This window comes from Scyliorhinus torazame, chromosome 18 (assembly GCF_047496885.1).
Source record: "Scyliorhinus torazame isolate Kashiwa2021f chromosome 18, sScyTor2.1, whole genome shotgun sequence".
NCBI classification, from domain to species: Eukaryota; Metazoa; Chordata; class Chondrichthyes; order Carcharhiniformes; family Scyliorhinidae; genus Scyliorhinus; species Scyliorhinus torazame.
In genome coordinates, this window is record NC_092724.1 from 102187369 (window position 1) to 102209530 (window position 22162).

General features: G+C 46.1%; 1 protein-coding gene across 2 annotated transcripts in view; it reads right to left on the minus strand.

Annotated features, from left to right (window-relative positions):
* The window catches only part of gas7b (growth arrest-specific 7b), a 625036-nt gene that overhangs the window by 192608 nt on the left and 410266 nt on the right, over window positions 1-22162 (minus strand). For both annotated transcript variants that reach the window (XM_072483098.1, XM_072483099.1), the window contains exons 3-4: window positions 18785-18862; window positions 4682-4767 (exon numbers count right to left, since the gene is read on the minus strand). In XM_072483098.1, the coding sequence (XP_072339199.1) occupies window positions 4682-4767; window positions 18785-18862 (164 nt within the window). The remainder of the gene's footprint in view (window positions 1-4681; window positions 4768-18784; window positions 18863-22162) is intronic.

The window sequence follows — 22162 nt, forward strand, 5'->3', positions numbered from 1 at the left end:
GAAAAATGTCTTTATTTTTGTATTTTATAGAGAGAAACAGGTTTTCCCTCCCTTTTACAAAACTCAATACAATCTTTGGCCAGGCCCTGGTCTTGAGGCGAGGTCCACTTAGGGACCAATGTTAATGTTTAAGATTCAAGATGCATACAAAGTGAATAAAGCCACACGATTCCATGGATTTGGAACAAACAAAAATTAACTTTACTATAAAAGTTCAGAAAAATAAAATAATTTACGATATTTATCTTATGCTCTAACATTCAGGGAAAGTATGAGGTACTTGTGAATCAACAGGCAAACTGTGGTCGGACACAGCACACTGTACAATAGATGCAACCAAAAAAGATTCCATGGATTTATCAACGGCACACCCAGAGATTTATCACATTGTGAGCCAACTAATCTCACCAAAACTTTTGTATTCTTACAAGGGTTCCAATCTCCACCTTTGATGGTCTTGCCTTGGTTTTCTCTCCAACCTGGACAACTTCAATGATGGTCCACCCACAGGGTTTCAATCTTGCTTTCTGAGATTATATTCTCTGCATTACGAAGTATACTCAAGTATAAGATCAGAAGCACAAATTATACTCTTCGGACATGCCAAGCAGAACTCCACTTCTCCAAAGGGGTCCTGCTGTCCAATTGACCCACAGCACAGAGTCACCTACCTTTGGTTGCCTTCATGGATCTTCTGGACTTTTCTCGGGAACATTTCACTTGAAGTCTGCGAATTGCAGCCCTTATCATGTTTTTTTAAAAAACTTAATTGGGACCTCTTCATATGCCTGATTTTGTCCTTTGCCTCTGGGACATTTCCTGGTTGACTAAAAAATTGACTCCAATTGACTATGCTGTTCACTGACTCTTGATCTGACCTGGTGACCTATTAAAACATTTCAAGAGGGCCCCACCCTTGTTACTAATACAGGAACAAATGTAAGAAGCATTGGGCCATCCTGTACTTTAAATGAATGGATTTTATAACAAGCTGGTGTGGTGACATCCTTCATGTTACAGCTGAAGTACCTGTACCGTACCTGAAGTGCGGCTATTTGACACCCGGCAATGCCTGAAAACCATTTTGAAATGCTGCACTGGTCTAGGTCCAGTGTCTGTTTTAGGTTTAGGGTCTTGACTACTGGTTATCCTTCTACTCAGTTATGCCTCCGTCTTCTTCCTTCACATCTTGTATCTGGATTGAGTTTCTCAGAAAGAGGAGCTTCCACAATTTGTTCCTGTTGTGGAGCCATTCTCCCAGTCGAACCGGGAAAATCTTTCCTCTGGCTTTCCTTGGTCTTGGTTCTTCTCCAGCAGGCACTAATCAAATGCAGGTGAACAGATGGCGTTGGGATCTGAGAAGCACATGACTGCTGGAGAATGCAACATGGTTCCACAGCCTCAGGGTCGCTCCCAGTATCTGTGGCAGTACCCATGGAGGGTAAACAAGCTCGTGATTACTGCTTAGTTCGCAGTTCGGCACTTCAGACAAGGTAGGATTCAGGGTCCAAGGCAGCATTGGACGGAAACAGTTGCCTTCGGGTTAATCTGAATCCTGATCTTTTTAGTTTAGTATTTGCTCATGGTTTTTAATACATTCAGGGTCGTCAGGCAGAGTGCAGGTTAGTCGTCAAAAATTGAGGAAAATCTGAAATCAGGCACAGTCACGGTTCCAAAGATGCCAGGCTTGGAACACGACAACAACATCATTCTGGGCTCTTTCTTGCTTTAAATGTGGGCTCATGTTCCTTTAAAAATTAAATTTATATAAATTTAGAGTACCCAATTCATTTTTTACAATTAAGGGGCAATTTAATGTGGCCAATCCACCTACCCTGCACATCATGGGGGCGAAACCCACGCAAACACGGGGAGAATGTGCATACTCCACACGGACAGTAACCCAGAGCCGGGATCGAACCTGGGGCCTCGGTGCCGAGAGACAGCAGTGCTAACCACTGCGCCACCATGCTGCCTTAAAAAATAAATAAATCAATAAAATCAATGACTCAACACAAGCAGTTTGTAAATAAGGGTAAGCATTCCTCTCAATAGGCCCATTTAACAGATTATCATATGAATAGGCAAAGGGGAACCATTATTCTGCTTCTTTAGTGCCTGCCTTGAGTAAATAAAATTACACGGGCTTGACAAAAACTGTTGTTTTGTTACGGGCCTAATTTTGGTTTTAAGTTCCGATTCAGGCATCGGAAGAGCACACCAGCTCTTTCTGGCAGTGCAGTCCTACAGCTTATCTTTCAGAAGCCGAAAATGAACATTGTTGCACTACCTCAAGGTCTATTGAAATACAGATTGAAGATGCTGTTTTGAATGCAGTCTTCAAATAATTTGCACTGTAATAAGGTTTTAGTACAACAGTAGTACACTTCCATAGTCAGAGATCAATTGTACAATATTCTGTTGCTAGATATTCAGTACCAGAATGGTGCTGCTATGATTACAGCCCATCATTGGTGGCACGGCAGTTTAAGAACTAAGTTTCATGATTCTTTCCAGAAGGTCCACGATCCATTAGAGAACATGGAGCTGGATTTTACACTCCATCTCTTCCCCTCCACCCCTTCCCCTCTGCTCCTTTCACAGTCATTTTCTAATGAATCAGAATTTCCCTGCATTACACAAGCTGTGGGCATACTCCACAGACAACGTCACATAACAAACTCTCCTCTGGTCACCTTGGACTCTGGTTTGGACTCAGCTTCTTCCAGGAGGGACGACTCTTGCATGGGAAGCTCATTCTGAACCATTATGTACTTCGATGGCACACACTGAAAATCATCAAGCATAGATTCAGCTGAACCAGACTGAGGTCACAATCAGTGAGCAGGAGGCTCAATGATTGCTGCAACTTTTAAAATTCAGTCATGGGATGTGGGCTTCGCTGGCTAGGCCAACATTTATTGCCCAGCTCTAACTGCCCTTGTGAAGGTGGTGGCGAGCAGCCTTCTTGAACCACTGCAGTCCCAGAGGTATAGGTCTGGCCACAGAAGTGTTAAAAAGGGAGTTCCTGATTTTGACCCAGCAACAGTGAAGGGATGCAGGTATATTTTCAAGTCAGGACGGTGTGTGGCTTGGAGGGAAACTTCCAGGTGGTGGTGTTCCCATGTGTCTGCTGCCCTTGTTGTTTTCAGTGGTACAAGTCATGGGTTTGGAAGCTGCTATCTAAGAAGCCTTGATGAATTCCTGCAGTGCATCTTGTAAATTGTAAACACTGCTGCTGCTGTGCATCGGCGGTGGAGAGAGTGAATGTTTGTGGATGGGGTGCCGCTCAAGCGGGTTGCTTTGACTTGATTGGTGCCAAGCTTCTCGAGTGTTGTTGGTGCTGCACTCATCCAGGCAAAGGGAGAGCATTCTGTCACACTCCTGACTTGTGCCTTGAGGTGGCAAACAGGCTTTGGAGAGTTGGGAGGTGAATTACTCACCACAGGATTCCATGCCTCTGGCCCGCACTTCCGCACTTGATTTTTTAAAATTTAAAGTACCCAATTCTTTTTTTTTTTTAATTAAGGGGCAATTTAGCATGGACAATCCACGTACTCAGCATATCTTTGGGTTGTGGGGGTGAGACCCACGCAGGCACGGGTGAATGTGCAAACTCCACATGGACAGCATTGAACCCGGGTTCTTGGTGCTGTGAACCCACACTTGTATGGGCGGCAGGGTGGCACAATGGTTAGCACTGCTGCCTCACAGCACCAGGGACTGAGGTTCGATTTTGACCTTGTGTGATTGTCTGTGTGGAGTTTGCACTTTCGCCCAGTGTCTGCGTGCAGTTCCACCTGGTGCTCCAGTTTCCTCCCACAATCCAAAGATGTGCAGGTTAGGTATATTGCTAAATTGGCCCTAGGTGTGTTTATGGGGATAGTGTGGGGTTTTAGACTCTTTCAGAGGGTTGGTGTAGACCCTATGGGCCAAAAGGCCTCCTTCTGCATTGTGATTCTATGATTGTAGCCACGGTATTTATATGGCTGGGCCAGTTCAGTTTCTGGTCAACAATAATACCTAGGGTGTTGGTAGTTGTCCTAAACTCTGCTCAGCTCCGACAATTCCAAACAATTCCATGGCTTGGACTCAATAAAGGAGGGAATTATAAAAGAAAACAGCAAAGGAGATGGTTTCCAACTCCACTGTGCATATGTCAATGCAATGAATTCTGTGTTCATAGGAGGAAGAGCCAACCCATAGTCCCTCTAGTTTTTCATCAATATAGTGCAACAAGAAAAGTGAGTGAAAAGTGATTCCATATACACAACATACACATGCTTTAAGCAAATTACTTTGAGGACAAGGACTGCATAAAATGTGTATTGTAGAGTCTCACAAGAATTTAAATCAATATTCTCATTAATTTTCATAAATCTCAATCAAGCAGGCAATATAACAAATCTTGCCCTTACAATTTAGGACCCAGCCACCAACTGAATAAAAATAAAAAAACAATGCATTTCTAGACAGCCAAATTTGAACAGAGCAAAGTAATGAGCAGAACATAAAAGCATAAGTCTGCAACTGAATTGCCTGGGTTTGAGAAGGTGAGGGGGGGAATGGTTGCACCTTCGACACACGTGTTGAGGGTTAATCTGTAGCCCGGGCTGGGAATTACACACTTTAGGATTTTGGTACTTTGTCCCTGAGCTGTGGTGGAGGGTGAGGAACATACCTGTGGATCACTGTTGGTCTTTCTCAAAGCCATGTGCGAGGTCTCCAAATGATGCGACAGGCTCCCTGAAGAGTGGAAGCCATTCACTGTAATACAAACATAAACAACCCTAATTAATAAAAGACAGATCTGATCTAGTCCAGACGAGATCTGATTTTCAATATGGTCCAAAAAAAAGTTTCTATTTGTAATCCACTCACTTAAAGACATTGAACAGCTCCCATCCTTTGCCTAAGAAAATACCCAAAGTGCTGCCTCCTAATAAAGTGCAGCACTTGTTTTCGTATGGCTTTTCACTGGTGAATCGCACAGTAAACAAGCTGGTGTCTGTAGGTCCAAGAGAAGTGATGGTTTCCAAGGTATCTCTGGAGATGGCATATTTTCCCGACAGACTCGGACAGTTAGTCAAAAGGTAAAAGGAGCTGGGTCTAGCCAATACTCGCTGCAGTTATAATTTGCTGAAAGTCATAAAATGTGTGCCTGGTTGGAAAAGGGGTGGCTGTTAATTCCAGTTACGAATTCAACCTTCTGCTATCAATCCATTATGTGATATCCACAGTTCCAATCACACAAGCCAGTCAACAAATCGCGACAGGAAGGATCGAACCAGTTGATGGAAACAGTACCAGTGAGTCATAATGAAGGAGATATTTTGTTTCCTTTAGCTTTTTCTACCTTTCTCATTCGAAGAAATTTTCCAGGTGGACCATAAGATAATGGAGTAGAATTAGGCCATTCGGCCCATCGAGTCATCTCCGCCATTCGATCATGGCTGAGATGTTTCTCATCCTCATGTTCCTGCTTTCTCCCCATAATCACTGATTTCTTTATAATCAAGAACCTCTCTATCTCTGTCCTCAAGACAGGCAGTGATTTGGTCTCCGCAGCCTTCTGCGGCAATGAGTTCCACAGATTTACCATCCTCTGGCTCCAGAAATTCCTCCTCATTGCAGTTTTAAAGGATCTTCAATCTGAGGCTGTGCCCTCAGGTTCTAGTCTCTCCTACCAGTGGGAACAGCCACGTCCACTCTATCTAGGCTTTACTTACTCTGTTACAGCAAAAGGAGCTAGCTGTTTGGTGTGTCAGTTCTAAGGGTTAAAATAGTATACAAACTGGCAGTAAAGTTAATAAAATTCTGAAAAAAAAATCAGTGCTTGGCCCTTGACTCTTTACAATTAATATAAATGATTTGATTGAAGGTGATTTGTTATGTTCTAGGTGAAACATAAACGGCTTCCTTGTGATGCACTTGACAAAGGAAGGTTCAGACGTGGAGATAACTTCAACACATTTATTAAACTATTTACACTTCTATTACTCGGGCTCGACACAACTGCTAATCCTACTATAGCTACCCAGACTGATTAACCAGTTGCTGCAATCCACGTGGTGGGTGTAATATTGAATCAACCCTGTGTCTGTACTCACTGACCGTCTCCACTGGAAAGAGGCAGATCATGTGTGTGGTGTCCTTTATATATGGGTTGGTGTAATGCCCCCCTGTGGTCGTGTCACCTCCGTGTGTATCTTGAATGTCCATTGGTCATGTCCTATCTAACTGATCTATTGGTTGAGTGTGTGTGTGTGTGTGTGGTGTTTCCTGTGCTCCCTCTAGTGGCTAGCTAGCCTACATGTATTTACATTGATACACATCACCACATCCCCCCCTTTTTATATTTTACATATTTTCTGCACACTTTGAGGAAATTGAACAAAGAACAGGTAGATAAGGTAAGGTATACAAGTCATGGGAACAGTGATTAAAGAATAAGTCCAAATCATTCGTGTGAGTCCAAAAATCATCAATCATCATGGTCAAATGTCTCTCTTGGTTCTGAATGCCATCAACGTCCCTGTGCCACAGGAACCAAGAAGTGGTCAAATTACTTCGCTGTCTGATTTGGAGTCCCTTTCTTTTTTCGATGTTTGTGATGGTGCTGTTGGACGGCATCTTGTAGCTGATAAGGTGTTGACGTTGAAGAGGTACCATCAACAGTATCATTTGTGGTCATGGATGTGCCATATGTTGAAGTTGGATAAATACCTAGTGATGGTGTGAAACCTGAACCTTGCATCTGATAGGAATATGCCGTCTGGCCAGGCTGGGGTGCAGCAAATCCTGGGCTGTAACTAAGGCATCCAGTCTGTAGTACAGATTGCGCTTGCGGTAGTTCTCCTTCGGTCTTGATTCCATTAGTGGGCAATCCGTAGTGCTGGCCTGTTTGAGAATATGCTGCATAGACTGCTGGCTGCTGCATGCCTGAATACTGGGTTTGTCCAGCATGAGCTGTCATTGGCTGCACTGCTGGTGTGGAAAAAATGTGTGGATATAGCTGTGGTGAATAGTGGTGTATTCCTCTTGGACTGTAGCCGCTGGTTGTTATTACTGACCCAGTGTAATTGGTAAGTGATCCATCTCCTGTCGTTGTGGCATCTGCTGTCACCCTGAGCGTGCCATCACTGAGGTTGCGGCACTCCCTGTCTGGAGTAAAGTCCGGCTTATGTGAATCAGAGTCGGCGTTTGGTTGCTCTCCATCTGGAGTCTGGTCTGTTTTAAATGAGTCAGTGTTGGTTTGTTGATGCTCCCCATCCGGAGTCTTAGCAAGTTCACTGGAGTCAGCTGAGATTTCTTGAGGCTGCACGTCTGGAGTCGGAACATGCAGGAAAGCATTGACTTGTGGAGAGGTTCAAGCGAATGAGGGTGGAAGTATCGTGGTGTCACCGGAGTCACCAGTGGTCTCACAGTGATCGTCGAGTGCCTCTGTACATATTAGCTGAGGTCTGTCACTTTGCACATCTTGCATGGGAAGTGGGATGATGTCGTCACTCGTCTCACATACCGTGGGTAGAGCCTCAGTAGCTGCTCATTGTTCACTTGGGTTGGGTAAATTGTCAGAGTCTTCATCTGGTGGCGTAAACAATGTGGGTGGACTGTCATTGTCTTGTTGTTGTACCTTCATTTGGGCTTGGACTGTCATCATTGCTTTGTTCTTCACTGTAGCATGATAGACCATCATGGTCGTCCTGCTGTTCACTGGAGCGTGGTAGACTGTCATAGTCTCCTTGCTGTTTGCTTAAGCATGGCAGACTTGCATTGTCTGCCGCTAGTTGGTCAGAGGAGGTTGCTAGACCCTCATGGTCTTGTTCCTGCAAGGACTGCGCGTCAGAGTCTTGCATTGCTTCTATCATGGAGGCTGTCCACGAGCTTGCTGCGGAGGCTTGTGACACTGGAGTCACGTCTCGTGTGTGCAAGGACTGCGCTCTGGAGTCTTGCGTTTCTTCTATCGTGGAGTCTGTCCACGAGCTCGCTGTGGAGGCTTGTGACACTGGAGTCACGTCTTGTGTGTGCAAGGACTGCGCTCTGGAGTCTTGCGTTTCTTCTATCGTGGAGTCTGTCCACGAGCTCGCTGTGGAGGCTTGTGACACTGGAGTCACTTCTTGTTCGTGCAAGGACTGTGCTCTGGAGACTTGCGCTTCTGCAATTATGGTGTCTGTCCACGAGCTCGCTGTGGAGGCTTGTGACACTTGAGTCACTTCTTGTTGATGCAAGGACTGCGGTGTGGAGTCTTGCCGGTCTTCTTTCGTAGAGTCGGGAACCCTGAGCGGTGCGTGGACCATGCTCTGTGTGGCAGCAGGCCACGCTCTGTGGGCTTGTACCGCTCTCTGTCTCTTGGTTTCAGGCTGCAGCATAATCCTGCACTCACGAGTCGGGATGTCGTATATGCTGGGCTGAAGATCCTCAAATCCGAAGAACGAATCCGCGTCTGCGTCGGATTCAGTACAGGGCTCGCCAATGTGCAACACGTCTAGTTGCGGTTCGGATTTGGTACTGGGGTAGCCTCCCAAGGTGAAAGGTTCATCTGAGTCATTGCCTTCTAGGACCATATCATCACTGTTTGCGTCAGAGCTGGCATTGGGCTCGCGAGGTCCAGAGAAAATGTAAAGGTCCGTTTCGAAGTATTCAAGGTCGGAATCATCGGTTTGGGCATAGGTAACTGCTTGTTGCAGGGTACTTCAGAGGTTAATTTCATTTCCTGGTTCAATTTGAGGCATTGTGCTGTCATCCCAGGTGAAGGAAGGTTGTTTTACGGCTTTTAAAGATTCTTTCTTTGATTTTGGACGTTTTCCCTTTAAATGGTTGTGGTCCGGGGCCTCTGACGTCATGACGCATGTGACATCATATGTAGGAAGCATCGCTGTTCCTGTACTGATGGCCGTTTTCGCGATTGCGCATGCGCGGCGTCTCGCGCATGCTCAAACCGACCTTCCCGTTCTGTGCGCTTCTCGCGCAACTGCACAAGTGCAGTCCCTTTAGAAAGATGGCCGCCAATCAAAATTGTTCTCTGTTCCGGGATCTCGGCCTCGTGGTGTGTACTGGCGCTTCTCTTACCTTTTCTTGCTGGTTGGAGTGTGTTTTCCTCACAGAATGTGTCGAATTTGTCCAGGACTGCCTGGAAGTCGCTCCTGTTTTGCCCTTTGGAGAACTGAATTTTAAAAAGATTTATTCTGCTCTGCCACTGGCGATGGTGAGCAGAAGCTCTGTCCTTTCAGCATTGGCCAGGTCTTCTAGTTCGGCTGCTACCAGGAAGATTTCAAACATTTGTCGGAATACCCGCCAGTTTCCGCGGAGATCACCGTGGCACTGGAGCTGCTGCGGAACCCGGATCTCGAACATCTTGCCTGGGTATCATTGCTGGTTGTCACTGTACACTGAGGTATGGCTATATGGATTGAAACAGTTCAGTCCTGGTACCATGATTTGTTATGTTGTAGGTGTAACATAAGCGGCTTCCTTGTGCTGCACTTGACAAAGGAAGGTTCAGACGTGGAGATAACTTCAACACATTTATTAAACTATTTATACTTCTATTACTCGGGTTCGACACTACTGCTAATCCTACTGTAGCTACCCAGACTGACTAACCAGCTGCTGCAATCCACGTGGTGGGTGTAATATTGAATCAACCCTGTGTCTGTACTCACTGACTGTCTCCACTGGAAAGAGGCAGATCATGTGTGTGGTGTCCTTTATATATGGGTTGGTGTAATGCCCCCCTGTGGTTGTGTCACCTCCGTGTGTATCGTGAATGTCCATTGGTCGTGTCCTATCTAACTGATCTATTGTTTGAGTGTGTGTGTGTGTGTGATGTCTCCTGTGCTCCCTCTAGTGTCTAGCTAGCCTACATGTATTTACACTGATGCACATCACCACAGAAGGGACTGATAAAATGGTCGTTAAATTTGCAGATGACACCGATATCAGTAGTAAAGTAAGTTCTGGAAAAGGATATAGATCAGTAGGTGACTGAGCAAAGATCTGGAAAATGGAGTATAATGTGGGAAAATGTGAGGTTGACCATTTTGGCAGAACAAATAAAAAAAGCAGCATATCTAAATGGTGAGAGATTGGGGTGCTGGGATGCAATGGGATCTGGGTGCCGTAGTGCATGTGATTGTATGCAGGCCCAGCAAGTAATTGACCAAGCTAATACAATGTTATCAATTATTGGAAGGGGAATGGAATACAAAAGGAGAGAGGTTATGTTTCAATTATATAGGGCATTGGTGAGACCACATCTGGGGTGCTGTGTACAGTACTGGCCTCCTTATTCAAAGAAAGATGTAAACGCATTGGAAGTAGTTCAGAGAGGTTTATTAGATTAATAGCTGGAATTGGCAGACTGTCTCCGGAGGAAAGGTTGGACAGGCTAGGCCTGAGTAAGAGGCAACTTGATTGAAACATGTAAGATCCTGAGGAGTCTTGACAGGGTGGATGTGGAGAGGATGTTTCCTCTTGTGGGAGAATCTAGAACTAGGACTCACTGTGTAAAAATAAGAGATCGCTCATTTATGACAGAGGTGAGGAAAAAAAATTCTCAAGAGGGTTGAGAGACATTGGAACTCTTCCTCAAAAGGTGGTTGAGTTAGAGTCTTTAAATATCTTTATAGCTGAAGTAGATGGAATCTTGATAAACAAGGGGCTGAAAGGTTATCGGGGGTAGGCAGGAATATGAAGTTGAGGTTAAAATGAGATCAGATGTGATCTAATTGAACGACAGCAGGCTCGAGGGGCCGAGTTGCCTACTCCTGCTCTTAATTCATATGTCGTATAACTGGAGTTAAATATTGACAACATACTCGCAATCTTTTATCTGGGATTTCTGGAATTAGATTGCATTTTAAATTGTATCAAGAGTATTTTTAAGTTATAAAAATTCTATGAAGTAAGCACTCGTCAGCATTACAAATTTCAAAGACTCTACCATAAAGCATCAATTCTTTTGTTAGTCATAACTAGTAAAGAGAATGCAGAACTGCTATTTTGTTACATTCACTTCTTTGTTCCATTTACAAACTTTTAAATTCTCAGAAATGTATCTTTCAAGTCATGCTGTTAGATGATCTCAGCCTTTCTAAAGAAACACTTCAATTGTCTACAACCACTCTGCAATCAGCCCCAATGTGTTTGGGCTGAAGTTTTAAAGAGATGTTTACAATGAGTCATCTGTCTTAATTGGCACCTTTACAATTATTTTATTATTTTTTTATCTACTTGATTTTTTTCCCCTTCTCTCCTGAAGACACTAATTTGTGCAGAGTGTGACTCCATGGTCTGGGAGGAGCAGTCATTTGAAGCCAGTATTCTGAAAGATTGCTTTCTGTTGTTCCTGATGTTTCCATATATCTGGCTAAAATCCTTTTTTTTTTTACGGAGGGGAGGGGGTGGTGAGTTCACAAATTCTCTGTAAAACTGTATGATATTTTGGCCTGCATTACAGCTCCAAAGTTAGCCCAGTATTGCAGGCGTTAGAGCACAGGGTCCTTTCTCCCCCATTCACAATATTGTTTAGGTAACCATTCAGTGCTCTCTAGCCATGGAGTAATCCCAGTTGAGTGTGTGAGAAACTGAGCTGTCCAGACCCCTGACATTGTTGCTCTTCAAGAAAAAAAATAGAAGGGCAGTTCTCCTTACAGAAGGAAATGAAAAGATACAGAGTTTGGCAGCCAGTAATTGTAGGCTTGAAGAATCGGGCCACATGATACAGTGACAGACACAATGAGCTCTCTATAGCGCTAACTCCAACTGGCCTGCAGTAATGGTTAGGATGATGAGGTACAACAAGATGGATGAGGGAAAATTATTTTAGTACTTTCAACACAATGTTCAGCAGTTTGCAAATCAAGCATATTCGCTGAAATATAGTAACATCAGTTTTTCATAAATTTGCAAAAAATCCCTATTTATAATTGAGAGCAAGAATAGTTCTGACGAAGAGTCCTCAACTTGAAACGTTGGGTGTAATTTTCCCAAATTTTGTCAGATGTCAAGGCTCTGACTGAAAACCGTGCGTTTCTCTCCAGAAACACAACTACGTTTTCAGGCCAGATTTAGTGCACTGAAAATCTGGGTGTGTGGTTTACACAGTCACTCTGGCAAGGCGCCACCTTTAAAGGGTGCCTCGTTCTGCATTTTAAATTTAGTTCCCCCAACTCCAATCACACTCCCCCTCACCCATGGAGGACCACTTGTACAAGCATTGGGGCGACCCCTACCTCCCCCATCCAGCAGACAGGTATCGGGGCACACACATCCCCAACCTCTCAGGTGTCAGGGCTCTCCCCTCCCACCATACATAAGGGTAACCGAAACTCCCGCCCAATGGAAGAGGCTTAACCCCCATCCGAGCTTCCTTGGCATAGACACCATTGTGTGACACCTTGACATTGTTCCCCAGCAGCACCCCTAGGGCATTGACCCCTGCGCAGCGCACTGCCCCCTGGCAGTATCTCGAGCGCCGGGGACACTGCCAGTGGACATGGAGGGTGCCAGGGGGCAGTGCCCAACCTTATCCCTCAAAGTCCAGGCTTCTCCACGCCCCCAGTGTGGTCATCACGACTGTTTTTCGCTTTTGAAAAACAGTCGTAATTTGCACTGGTGTTACGTCATGCCTGGTGGGTGGAAAGATTTGATGAACACTGATGATACAACATTGACCACGATAAATATATGGCAAAGGCTTCAAATTCATTCAAATTAGGTGAGCGCCCTTCCTGGGTGTGAACCTGATTGCATCATCGGGGAAGGCTTGAGGAGATTGCGATTGGAAATTTTGCCGTCACAAACCTCATTTTTGGCCTCTCTCAAGATTTAGTGGCCATGACGGGATTTGGGTCCACGCCTAATGCGGCCAAAAAATCCCACCCTTAACTTGATTTCCCGCTCTGCAGACCTGCTAGTTTCAGTCGGTTCTCATGCATGGAAAAACATATGCACACAAACTGGATCTGACTCAGCCTGATTGATTCCAATTTCGAGACAGTTCCATTCAGTCAGTTGGTTACCAGAACTACAAATGTCTAGCTATACGTATTCAACGTTGAGAAAAATTAAGAATCTGAGTCAAGAGAATTAAGAATGCATGAGCACACTAGGCCGACAACATTTTTAATTTGTTTTTATTTCCCTTCCTAAACTTGTTTACTTCATTCAATGGCATCTAATAATAATAATAATCGCTTATTGTCACAAGTAGGCTTCAATGAAGTTACTGTGAAAAGCCCCTAGTCGCCACATTGCAGCACCTGTTTGGGAAGGCTGGTACAGGAATTGAACCCGCACTGCTGGTCTTGTTCTGCATTACAAGTTAGCTGTTTAGCCCACTGTGCTAAATCAGCCCCTCTAGGCGGCTCAAGATAGAAACTGGGCTGGATTCTCCAATTTGAAGACTAAGTGCTGATGCCGGCATGGGAACAGTGGCGTTATGCGCCTGAAAAACGGTGCAAAAGCTGCACCGATCCTCTGTCTGGTGGGGGGGCTAGCAGGCACGCAGCATAAAACCCCCGGCTTTAGCTGCAGATATGGCCGGTGAAATGGTGGGTCAGTGGCCGCGTCGTGCAACGTACCGCCGGCCGTGCACGTACCCAGCCTCCCAAATAATGCCCCCCTTTGGCCAGGTTCGCCACCCACCAGTGTCCCCAGCCCCTGCCAAAGCCCTCCCTGCCCGCAGAAAGGCTCCACCCGACTGTGGCGGTGCTGGACTCAGTCCGCCACGCCGGGTTCACGACAATAAATAGCATGAATGACCCACGGCATCAAGAACTCGGCCCATCGGGGGCGGAGCATCGGGGGAGAGCCACAGATGGCGTCCCGAGGCTGTCCATACGGCGTGCGGCATGCACCGTTTTTGAGGGGGCAGAGCATTGCAAAGCAGCGCCGCCCTGGATTTCGGTGCAAACGGGGATTCTCCGGCCGATCAGCGGACACGATATCGGCGTCGGAAACCGGAGAATCCCACCCACTGTGTCTGACTAGGACATCTTCGCGGTCTCGTTGAGCTCCACATATTCCAAACACGATGCTGACCGGGCTTCAAGACCAATGGACCTTAGATTGATCCCACCCACCCAGTCTGCAGGAATCAGCTTCACATGCCAGGGTAGGCAAATCCAGAGGGTGGGAGACCCAATAGCTATCCTCTTCCGGTTTGGTCCATCTGTAGAAGCAGTTTACTGGGCGGTGGCCGTGGTCACATGCTAATTACTTGCCATTGAATCAAGATAGCTCAAGGCAGGAGAATGAGGCTGATGATGCATAACTCTCCCTCACTACAATCCAATTCACGCGCAAGTTGTGTTCTTGATCATCTTTATATCATCTGATATCCGTAGGTCATGTGACGATTGGCGAATTACATAGCATTCATACGTGTAGATTCACTGGAAGTTGCAACTATGAACCTGTACACAGGTGGCTCAGGCTATAGGATGATTTATCACTGGAAGGAAGCAGAAGCAGAACTCAGCAGCCGCTTGAGTGACCCAGCAGTCCTGTTCAAGACCACACACTCACCTCCCAGGTACAAGACGGGCTAGGAGCCATTGCCCGAATCATTGACTTCACATCCCTGGACAGCAAAGCCAGAGCTGGCAGGGATCCCATTAATATAGCTGCAAGTACTTTCAAAAAAGAAAGCAAAGGCGTCATTGGTCACCATTGGTGCACGAACATGCGCACCCTCATGGACAACTCCACAGCCAACAGCCCACGAGAAGCTCTTGTCGGAAGAGAGCTGACTAGACACAACAGCCAGACCATTACTCTCAGATAGACCCGTCTACCTAAGGAGGGGCAGATCAAGGAAATCAGTGCAGGTTACACGTTCTTTCTGAGTGGCTATGGAATAGAAGAACGACAGGAAGCCAGTGTAGGCTTTGCTGTCATGAACCATCTTGTAAGTGGACTTGCTTTCCAAAGAGTATTAATGATTGTCTGATGACACTTGAACCACTCTGCTCCCTGCATGGCAACAGACAAGGAATTCACATCAAGGTGTGCGCCCCAACCAGAACTAACCCTGATAAAATCAAGGATGGCGTCTGGATTGGCAGCAATACCGAGGCACCCTCCAGCCCGAAATGTTGCCTCCACTACCCCCACACACTTAGCGCCAATGCCACCACTGGGTTCGCGGAGCACCTGGTCAGCGGGAACGGTAAAGGCGCCAACAACAAAGCCCTCAAACACATACCCTTACACAATCTCGCCTCCACCCGCCCCCACACCGACCCCTCCCTCACGGCCCATTTCCTCACCATAGCAATGTTCGCCGCCCAGTAATAATTCACCATGTTCGGCAACGCCAGCCCCACTCCAAAAAAGCCCCCACATACGCGGGATCTTCCCCACCCACACAAACCTGGAGATCAGCCTACTGACCTTCCAAAAAAACGACTTGGGAACAAAGATTGGGAGATTCTGAAATACAAATAAAAACCTCGGCAGCACCGTCATCTTCACTCTGCACCCACCCTGCCAGCGACAGCGGCTGCACATCTCACCTCTTAAAATCCGCTTTCGACTGCTCCACCAGCCGAGCCAAGTTCAGTTTGTGTAACTGCGCCCAACTCCGCCTCACCTGGATACCCAAATACTTGAAACACGCCCACACCACCCTAAACGGCAACACCCCAAGTCTCCTTTCCTGCCCTCTGGCATCAATCGGGAGAACCTCATTCTTTCCCGTATTCAATTTGTATCCTGAAAACTGGTCAAATTCCTCCAAGATCTGCATAATGCCTCCAATGCTGCCCACCGGGTCAGAAATATATAACAGGTCGACCCTGATGAGGGTCCGTGAGACCCCGTGTTCCACGCCGCCCCCCCCTCCCCCCCCCAACCTGCTCAATCCCTCTCCAGTCCCTCAATGCCTAAGCGCCATTGCCAGCGGTTCTATCACCAAGGTGAAAAGCAATAGGGAGAGCAGGCACACCTGCCACGTCCCACGGTGTAGCCCGAAGTACCCCAAACTCACTCGGTTCATCCGCACGCTTGCAATCGGAGCCCTATATAGCGACCAGACCCAATCCACAAACCCCTGCCCGAACCCGAACCGCCCCAGCACCTCCAACAAATATGCTCATTCCACCCGATCAAATGCCTTCTCCATGTCCATCACCACCAATACTTCCACCTCCTGAGCCTCCGAAGGCAACATAATTACATTGAGTAGCCTCTGCACATTCGCCAACGATTGCCTTCCCTTCACAAACCCATCTGATCCTCGCCTATCACCCCCCCCCGGCACACAGTTCTCAATTCACAATGCGTTGCAAACAACTTGGCTTCCACATTAAATAATGATATCGGGCAGTACGACCCACACTGCTCTGGATCCTTATCCTTCTTCAAAATCAGGGAGATGGAAGCCTGCGACGACGTAGAAGGGAGTTCCCCCCTCTCCCTCGCTTCATTATACATAATCAACAGGTTGGCACAGGTTGCCATCAACTGCTCATTTGTTAGCCTTCCCACACAGGTAGAAAGAACAAATGCAATCAAACTCCTGTCTGGAAGAAAGGCTCAGTGAGTAGATGCTATCCCAGCTAAGGGCTACAAGATTGGAGGTCAATGCCCAGTTAAGAAGCTCAATAAACTCTTTCAGTGTATTTGGGAGCAATGGACCATCCCACAAGAATATAAAGATGCATCCATCGTTCACCTGTACAAGCAGAAAGGAACTCGCCAATCTTCCAACAATCATTGAGAAATCTCACCCTTGTCCATCGCTGGCAAAAAACTTCACCAGAATTCTTAACAACTTATTGCTAGATCTCAATTAAAGTCTGCTGCCACAGTCAATATGGTTACACACGAGGCCGAGGAACCACTGGTCTGACATTTGCAGTTCAACGGCTCCAGAAAGAAAGCCAAAAACGAAACATGGAACTCTACGCCATTTTTGTTGATCTAACCAAGGCCTTTGACACAGTCAGCCATTCGGGGCCTTGGAAGGTAAATTGGCTGCCCTGAGAAATTCATTACAATAGTTCAATAGCTCCATGACAGCATGCTCACAGCTGTCCTGGATGATGGTGAATCTGCGGACCCATTCCCAGTCACTAATGGAGTTGATAGGTCTGCGTGCGAGCACTAACCCTCTTCAGCGTGTTTTTCTCCACAATGCTCTCCGATGCCTTCCATGATTGTGATCTGACAGCAAAATCAGATATTGCATGAACAGGAGGCTGTTCAATCTGAGGCGACACCAGGCAAAGACTCAGGTCTCCAAGGGATTTCCTGTTCGCTGCTGATTGTATACGAGCTGCCGGGTCAGAGCGGGACTTGTTCTATAAAGCTTCCAACAACTTCAGCCTTACAATGAGCGTGAAGAAAACTGAAGTAATGTACCATCAGTCTGCTTCAAGAAAGCCCTATATTGAGCCCAAAGTTTCAGTCCATGATCGAACATTCCAGCAGTGGATAAGTTCACTTACCTCAGCAGCACACCCGCTTGGGCTATCTATATTGACAAAGAAACACAGGCAAGAATTGCAAAGCATTTTTCGAACATCAGTCTGGGAACAAAAAGGAGTAAGCCTGCCTACCAAGCTGGATGTTGATAGAGCAATAGTCTGCCCACTCTGCTCTCAGCATGTGAGACGTAGACTGTGTACCAGCATCATGCCAAGAAGCTCAACCATTTTCACTTGAGATGACTTCTGAAGATCAGATGGCATGAACAAATACCAAACACTGAGGCACTCATGCGAGCTGGCATGCCAAGCATCCACACCATATTGAGAGTCACAATTGAGTTGAACTGGTCATGTAGCCAGAATACCTGAAACTCGCTAACCAAAGCAAATCTTTTATGGGGATCTCGAGTCTGGGGTGCGCTCTCATGACAATCAAAGGAAGAGCTACAAGGACACTCAGAAGGCTTCACTTAGGAGTTCTGATAACGACCTTTGAGTCCTTGCAGGAGCTTGTCCAGAGTTGTTGCATTTGGTGCAACCAAATAAAAACAGTGCGGCATCCTTCAAACGCAAGCGCACATCAGAGGTAGAGGCAGAGAGAAAAAGCAAGACTAAATTCCCAAGCCAACAATGCATCCAAAATGTAATTGTCTGATTTATCCTGTCCCTATTTGCAACAGAAACTCCTGGGCACAGGTAGGCCATAACATGCACCAGAAACCTACCAAATAGCGTTGATGAAGAATATGGTCATCTTCACCAGAAAGGGGCAGCACGGTGGCACAGTGGTTAGCATTGCTGTCTCACACCAGGTTTGATCCCGGCCCAGGTTACGGTCAGTGTGGAGTTTGCACATTCTGCGTGGGTCTCACCCCCAGAACAAAATGTGCAGGGTAGATCAATTGGCCAAGCTAAATTACCCCTTATTTGGAGAAAAAAAGAATTGGGTACTCTAAATTTATAAAGAAAAAACAATCTTCACCTTAAAGGATAAATAAGGGCTTAATTTAAAGAAATTAGGTGCAATCCACACTTTTCAAATACTATACTAAATTACAAGATTGTTCCATTAACATGATTGTTTATCCCATCTTCCTTTTCCCGATTCTATTAAGATGCTCATCTTTTCATTTTTTTTGTCTGGAAGGAAGATCTTGCTTAACATGTCATTCTTTTCTCCCCTTAGGGGTCCACTGGCCTGTTGTGTCATCTCAGTATTTCTGTTTTTCTTTAAGAGTGCTCCATTGCTCTTTTACCCAAAGTGTGAAAAAGTTCAAGCAAAAGAAAATGCAAGGTTATTTCTGAAGCTTATTTCAGCAGTCAATAGTTATTCAAAGCTCAGTTACCTGTAGGCAAGGAATTCATCTGTGATATTGGACTCTTTGGTGTCCCTGGTGCGCTAGTCGGCCTTTCCCAGGTTGTTTCTATAATAAATGAAAAAGACTTCAGTCTACAAAACGAATTGTGAAGTGTAAATCAGTTCATACAAAACTGGCACAAGGGATCAGCGCAAGAGTGTCAGAGATAACTAAAAAAATAACAAAAAGAGAGACCCAGGAAGTCGGATGTTTTGTGGCTTCACTTCTCTCTTGTTTATTCTGACTAAACCGGCAGAGATTTGTAGAAATAACATTTAATTTTGCACAGGACATCATTTGAAATGCATTAATTTGGACAAAAACACCTCTAACAAATAAAAACCTTGGGAACCTTCATGGCGTTTCTTACGAAACAGTATGTCAGGAGGGACACACTCACATTGGAAAAGGTTCAGAGATGGTTCGCTTAGGCTGATTCCTAGGAATCGGAGTTTGTCTTATGAGGAAAGATAAGCAGGGTGGGCCTGTACTCATTGGAGTTTAGAAGAACGAGAGATGATCTTATTGAAACATATAACATTTGGAAGGGGTTTGACAGGGTAAATGCTGAGACGATGTTTCCATTCACGAGGAATCTAGAACTAGGGGGCACAGTTCAAAAATAAGAGGCCTCCCATTTATGATGGAGATGAGGAGAAACTTCTTCTTTCAGAGGGTTGTTAAGTGTTTGGAATTCTCTTCCCCAGCAAACAGTGGATGCTGGGTTATTGTATAGATGTGAGGCTGTTAGGCAGATTTTTGATCAACAAGGGAGTAAAGAGAGGCAGGAAAGTGGAGTTAAGGTCATAATCAGATCTTATTGAATGGTGGAACAGAATCGAGTGGTTGAATGACCTACTCCTGTTCCGAGGACATCTGCCTTAATCTCTTGCAGTTTAATGCCTCTTTTCCCTGCTCAACTTTCCTTCCTCTCTCCCAAAGGCTCCCTCTTATAGTTGGATATGGTGCCATGGCAATGCTAACCTAGCAGTATCATGCCAACGATACCATCTTTCATATATGACCTATTCTCCACAAAAGGACATATCTTTTCATTAGCGCGAGGCAACAGCTTTTTAAAAATAAATTTTGAGTACCCAATTATATTTTTCCAATTAAGGGTCAATTTAGTGCAGCCAATCCACCTACCCTGCATATCTTTGGGTTGTGGGGGTGAGACCCACGCAGACACAGGGAGAATGTGCAAACTCCACACAGACAGTGACTCGGGGCCGGGATCGAACCGGAGTCCTTGGCGCCGTGAGGCAGCAGTGCATCACTGCACCACCATGCTGCCCTAGGCAACTGCTTATATATAGCATGAGAAGTACCACTCCACAAGCATGGGGCAAATTGAGAAGGTAGGCTGCCATGAACTATCACATCTTGTATGGGGATCAAACCCATGCCAGTGGTGTTGTTCTGCATCACATTCTACCCATCTATCCAACTGAGCTCGCTGCCCACTGCCCTGCCCGAATGGCCTATCCTCTACAGGATCATCACATGCTCGGCCAGCCCTGATTTCACACTTACGCTATTCCTGATCTACAAAGACGGATAATCAGGAAAGCTGGCATTTGCTTAGGAATAGCAAGGTCGATCATATTGACCTCGCTTTTACCCTGATTGTGATTAGCTAGTGGGTGGACTGAACCTATCATGAGGGCACGCCTACCTACGTAACACATTCTGTCATTCCTACCCCAGTGTTTACATTGACTGTATGCCATGTTACATGCTTTTGAGTTGCATTTACTGTACTGCAATGCTACCGTGAGATTCCTCACCTGGAGAAGTGCAAACTCAAAATTTGCACTTTACTATAATAAAATCTATTCTAGCATCACGAGCTTCGTGTGGGCAGGGAAAGTTCCGAGAGTAAGGAGGGGGTTCCTTCAGCGTAGTAGGGACAGAGGAGGATTGGCACTACCGAACTTGGGCGATTACTATTGGGCCGCCAATGTGGCAATGATACGTAAATGGATGATGGAGGGTGAGGGAGCGGCGTGGGAAAGACTGGAGAGAAAGTCCTGTAAAGGGACGAGTTTAGAGGCGCTGGTGACGGCGCCGCTACCGATCTCACCTAAAAAGTTTACCACAAACCCGGTGGTGGCGGCAACATTGAATATCTGGGGACAGTGGAGGCGACAGAGAGGGGTGCGGGGAGCCCTGGTGGGGTCCCCAATCAGGAACAACCATAGGTTCGCCCCAGGAAGAATGGATGGAGGATTTCAGATCTGGTTCCAGTTGGGAATTAGGAGGGTGGGAGATTTATTTATAGATGGGACTTTTGCGAGCTTGGGAGCATTGGAGGAAAAGTATAAGTTTACCCGGGGAAATTTCTTGAGATATATGCAGGTGAGGGCATTTACTAGACAACAGGTGAGGGAATTTCCGTTGCTCCCGACACAGGGGATACAGGACAGGGTGCTTTCAGGGGTGTGGGTCGGAGAGGGCAAGGTGTCAGAGATTTACCGAGAGATGAGGGAAGAGGGGGAGGAGTCGGTGGGCGAACTAAAAGGAAAGTGGGAAGAAGAACTAGGGGAGGAGATAGAGGAGGGTATGTGGGCTGATGCCCTACGCAGGGTAAATTCCTCTTCCTCATGCGCCAGGCTTAGCCTGATTCAATTTAAGGTGCTACATAGAGCACACATAACGGGAGCAAGATTGAGCAGGTTATTTGGAGTGGAGGACAAATGTGGGAGGTGTGGTGGGAGCCCGGCAAACCACGCACATATGTTTTGGGCATGCCCGGCACTGGAAGGGTATTGGAAGGGAGTGACGGGAGTGATTTCGCGGGTGGTGAAGGCCCGGGTCAAACCAGGCTGGGGGTTAGCTCTATTTGGAGTTGCGGAAGAGCCGGGGGTGCAGGAGGCGAAAGAGGCCGACGTTGTGGCCTTTGCGTCCCTAGTAGCCCGGCGCAGGATCCTACTCATGTGGAAGGAGGCGAAACCCCCCGGACTGGAGGCCTGGGTAAATGATATGGCGGGGTTCATTAAACTGGAGCAGATAAAGTTTGCCCTGAGAGGATCGGCTCAAGGGTTCACCAGGCGGTGGCAGCCATTTCTCGACTACCTAGGGGAACGTTAGAGGGAAGACAGATGACCAGCAGCAGCAACCCAGGGGGGGGGGGGGGGGGGGGGGGGGGGGGTTAGTTTAGGTCAAAGATAAAGGGGTTTTGTTACTTGTGTATTGTTTAAAATTTCTGTATTGTTATTGTTGCGTTTGCTTTGTAAGAGGGGAAAAATTGTTGTTTGGGAAAAAAATTTCAATAAAACATTTATAAAAAAAAAAAATTTAAAAAAAAAAATTTTTAAAAAAAATAAAATCTATTCTATTTTCCTAAATGATAGTTTGAAGGAA